The sequence below is a fragment of the Gordionus sp. m RMFG-2023 genome, chromosome 1 (genome assembly GCF_954871325.1).
Source record: "Gordionus sp. m RMFG-2023 chromosome 1, tfGorSpeb1-WG-v2, whole genome shotgun sequence".
NCBI classification, from domain to species: domain Eukaryota; kingdom Metazoa; phylum Nematomorpha; class Gordioida; order Chordodea; family Parachordodidae; genus Gordionus; species Gordionus sp. m RMFG-2023.
In genome coordinates this window covers 73502584-73507391 of record NC_088775.1, presented here as the reverse complement: position 1 = coordinate 73507391, position 4808 = coordinate 73502584, and the positions used below count along the sequence as shown (strand labels likewise).

At 29.7% G+C, this 4808-nt stretch overlaps 1 protein-coding gene across 1 annotated transcript; it reads left to right on the top strand.

The window, feature by feature from the left end:
- The first annotated feature begins 277 nt into the window (after positions 1-277).
- LOC135929818 (uncharacterized) lies at positions 278-769 on the top strand. The gene has a single exon (XM_065466546.1). It carries the CDS (start codon positions 278-280, stop codon positions 767-769), a length of 492 nt encoding a protein of 163 aa, XP_065322618.1.
- The last annotated feature ends 4039 nt before the right edge of the window (positions 770-4808 follow it).

Sequence of the window (4808 nt, the reverse complement as noted above, 5' to 3'; positions counted from 1 at the left end):
TATGAATGAAGAAATTGATAAATTAGGGAAAAATTGTGAGATTTGTAATGCCTGTGCCAATATGCTCCCTAAAGATAAAAATAGTAGTTGGCCGAAAACTAGAGAACCTTGGGAAAGAATTCATTTGGACTTTTTCGAGTGGGAAGGGAAAAAATTTGTTTAAATGGTGGATTCTTTTTCGAAGTGGATAGAATTCGTGGAGGTACATGGGTTATCCACGGGAATTGTAATAAAATTTTGTAAAAAAATATTTTCGAGATTTGGGATACCGAAAGTTATGGTATCGGATGGAGGTCCAGCATTTATTAGTATGGGATTTAAAAATTTTTGTATCAAATTAAATGCGAATCATATAGTTGCACCACCGTACCATCCTAGTTCGAATGGACAGGCGGAAAGGATGGTGGCGATTGTTAAAAGTTGGTTAATGAAAACTACAGATAACCGAAGTGAAATATGGGTATTGCAGTTGTATTATAATAATGCTAAAGGCAAAGATGGTAAATCGCCTGCGGAAAAATTGTTAGGTCGAAAAATAAATATGTTTTTAGATATGTTAAAACCTGGGGAAATTGTGGAGATACAGGAGAAGGAAAATCAGGTGAAATATATAGTGAATCAATTGGTTTGGGTTAGAATGTATGGAAAAGGGAAAAAATGGGAAAAAGGCGCGGTGATAGAGAATTTGATGAGTAAATTATGTTCAGTAGTAATAAAAAATAAAAGTGTAATGAGGCATTGTGATCAATTAAGAAAGAGGGGGAAATAAAGTGGAATAGAATAAAAAATATGTATAGAATTTAGAAATATAGAATAGAATAAAAGGTTATATATAATTTAAATATTTTAAACCATTTTAATTATTAAATTAATTGGAATAGGAATATCTTAGTCTATTTTGAGTATTAAGATATTTGTTCGGGTCATTTCGAGTTATGATTATTAAAATATTTGTTTGGTTCATTTCGAGTTATAATTATTAAAATATTTTTTTGGTTCATTTCGAGTTATGATTATTAAAATATTTGTTCGGTTCATTTCGAGTTATGATTATTAAAATATTTGTTCGGTTCATTTCGAGTTATGATTATTAAAATATTTGTTCGGTTCATTTCGAGTTATGATTATTAAGATATTTGTTTAAGGTTCATGAAAAAAAAACAAACTGAGATATAGTTTGGTATATGTGTATATATATAATTGAATAGTTAGAAGTATGCAAAGGTAAAAGTAAGAATTATCTTAGTATATAGTCGGTATATTAAAATGAGATACATATAACTGAATATGTTGATAGTTCGTTTGGTTTAACAAAAATGTATATAGCAGGTCATCTTTTGTTTTATTAAATATTTGTTCTTAAGGGAAGTGAAGCATATCGTGGTTAATAGTTTTTTTTTTGTGTTAAAAAAAACAGTTGAGAGATAAAAGGAAAAGTTGAAGAGGGGAATTATTTTATAGTAATGTAAATTTTGTTAACTTTTTAAATTGATAGAATGTTGAGATAAGAAATCAATTTATTTGGTAGAAAGAAATTAATTTATATTTAACGTAAAAGTTATTAATTTTATTATTGAAATGAAACATATGCACCGAGAAATAAAAGAGTTGATAAAAAAAGGGATAAATTTAAACAATTTATGAATCATTATTGAAAAAGTGAAATTTATGCAGCAAGAGATAAAAAGTTGAGTTACAGAGGTTTAAAAAGTATATGTTTTGAAATAAATAATGAGGGTGGTGAGTTGATTAAAAAATGTTATTTGTTTATCAAATTAATTGTTTATTGTGAAAATAATAATTAAATATAAGTTGGAATAAATAAGAGAAGTTAATGATGTTTAGTAAATAATTTTATTAATTAAAAATTCGGGAAATTTGTTTGGAAAATTTTTTTTTTAATATGAGTGACCATGAACACGTATTACGTTAACTTAAAATCTAGTATCCTGCAGATCAATGAAGCGCAAAAGGGAACTGCTTTAGCCTGTGCATGGACTGAACTGGCAAATAGGAAGGAGGAACTTGTGAGAAATGGTCAGCCACCAAACCAACCAACGATAAATGTGCAACCATCCTTTCATAGATCAAGGATGAATGTTCAGCAATTGTTCAACAGACCTATATTCCGTTTAACTTGTTTTGCCTGTGGAACAGAAGGACACAAAGCAGCTAACAGTCCCAGCAATACCTATGTTATCAACAATAATGATAATAATCAAAATAAAGTTTTCAATGATTCGAATTTTGCTCATTCTAACACAATTCTGGATCGTTCTAACGTAATCCTGGGGCCTAAGCAAGTACTCCTGAAACATGTTTTGAATAATCGGAAAAATTTTGGAGTGCATAAGACGCTTATGAAGAAACCAATATTGCAAAGGAAAAGACCCGATAGTTTTTCTATTAAGATGAATGTAGCTGAGGAAGTACAACAAGAATTTGCAGAAATGGGTATAACTGAAGTTAATGAATAAAAACGAGCATTTTATAGAAATGTAATATTTTTTTTTATATATATATAGTAACCTGAGAACGCCTCTTAAAAATAAGGGAGGTGTTCATTATTGTTATTAATTTTAAGAAAATAATATTGATTTTTTTTATGTATTGGATATATTTTATTATTATTGATTCATTGTTAGATTTTAGTGTTTGAAAAATAAAAGGTTTTGTTTCTTTCGGTTTGAGTATAATTTTTGTCTTTGGTTTGAGTATAATTCGTTTTCTAGTTCGATAAGTATAATCCCAAAAATACCAAATTTTTCCCACAATTTGAAAATTTTGACCTGGCAACCCTGTGTGTAGGCCAAGCTAACCCCCCCCCTCCCCCATTAAAATATTTTTTACTCTTTAAAATGTTGCCACCACGCGAGTCAGCATTAAGAAAATTATAACTTTAAAATTTATATTTAATATTTCCTTTTATTTTATAAAAAAGTACAGGGGAGGAAAAAGAATAGACAGAGTATATAAAATAAAATTTTCCAATTTATCTAAGCTTAAAAAAATCATAAATACTTTAAAAAAGAAAGATAAAAAGAAATTTTATTTAATTTTACTTTTTTACTCCACCTCTTTTTATACACATTAAAATAATATTAATTTTTTCTCCAAGATAATAAATTAAATAAAAAAATAATAAAATCGAATATAAACAATTTTTTTGCCAAGACTTAAGCTTTAGTTACATTTTAAATTTGTAAACCTTTTACAGATCTTTAAATGAAGTTGAAATTTTTTTAACGCCATTTTATAAATTAACGTTGGAAATATTATCAGACTGTTAATTTCTAAATTAATGTTTTCTAGTTTTAAATTAACTATATCTTACCGATAAAATTTTATTTTTTATGATAATGTTATTTTATACATTCGTATAAGATTAATATTCATCATGACTAGGCACCTTAACTTATAGACCCAAATAGTATGATAAAGGTATATAAATTTGATGTTAGAAAAAAACTATGAGAAGCAAAATATAATTTTTTCCGATTACAAAGTGAAGTTAAGAATATATAACGTAGGGAAAATCTATCAAGTCATATGTATTTTACTGATTACATAATATTTAGTTTAAAATACAATATCTAAAATGAAATTTTTTTTAACTAAATAATTAATAGCTATTTTGTATTTAGAAGATATAGTTTTTATTTTCTTACCCTTTTCCCCTTCACACCCATAACTATACATCACTCTAGAACTACGAATTGGATAGGGCGTAATTCCACTCATTTTGATAAATATACATATGTACAAGTGTTGGTATCCCTGAGAAAAAAAATTTAGCAAAATTATAGGGAGGGTGGGCCTCCTTATAATTCACATTCGCTTACTTTCGGCAGATCTATGACCAATGTTATAGATAAGATAAGAAGATATAAAAATTTATAATTTAATAAATAAATTAAAAAAAAACATCTTTCTAATATCAAAAACAATGAACCCGGATTAAAACACTAGTTTAATTTTCTATATATTCAACAAATTGACCCAGCAAGCCAACCAAACAAGCCAACCCAGCAGGTCGAACCAGCAATCGACCCAGCAGGCCGGCCCAGCAAGTCGACCCAGCAGGCCGACCCAGCAGGCCGACCCAGCCGACCCAGCAGGCCGACCCAGCCGACCCAGCAGGCCGACCCAGTCGACCCAGCAAGTCGACCCAGCAAGTCGACCCAGCAAGTCGACCCAGCAGGCCGACCCAACAAGTCGACCCAGCAGGCCGATCCAGCAAGTTGACCCAGCAGGCCGACCCAGTATGCCAACCTGGGTCGGTTCAACAGGCCCATTTAATCGGGCTGGGTCGTGGTCGATTTTTCGACCCTGGCTATGGGTTTGGCGAATTTTTACGACTTCGACTCGGGGTCGTGGTCGAAAAAAACCAACTTTAACAACACTAACGTTTAGGTCCAAGCCAATGTAATTTTATGTTATAATAACTAATTTAAATAACTATTCTTCTATTTATAATTATATGACTCAAGAGTGTATTAATGACAATATTGAATAATATTAAAACTATTTTTATTAATCTCAAGTCTTAACCTTAACCCCCTTAACTCTAACCCATATCTCGCATAATCAATCTTCTTATATCAGATATTTGTTCACTCCTAAATAGATTCCACCCAAATCAAAAAATCAAAATAAAATATAAAAATGGTCATTCTATATTGTTTTCCAGTATTAAAGTTTAAACATATGTGTTAGCTGTCCATGATCGTAATCTGACAGGTAATATGAATAGTAATATGACAAGCCATATTTTTCAAATCTATTTTTTTTATACAATATAGTGAACA

Bases quoted from the DNA above. Each gene is read 5' to 3' on its own strand.
- LOC135929818 (XM_065466546.1), top strand. From the start codon at position 278: ATGGTATCGGATGGAGGTCCAGCATTTATTAGTATGGGATTTAAAAAT.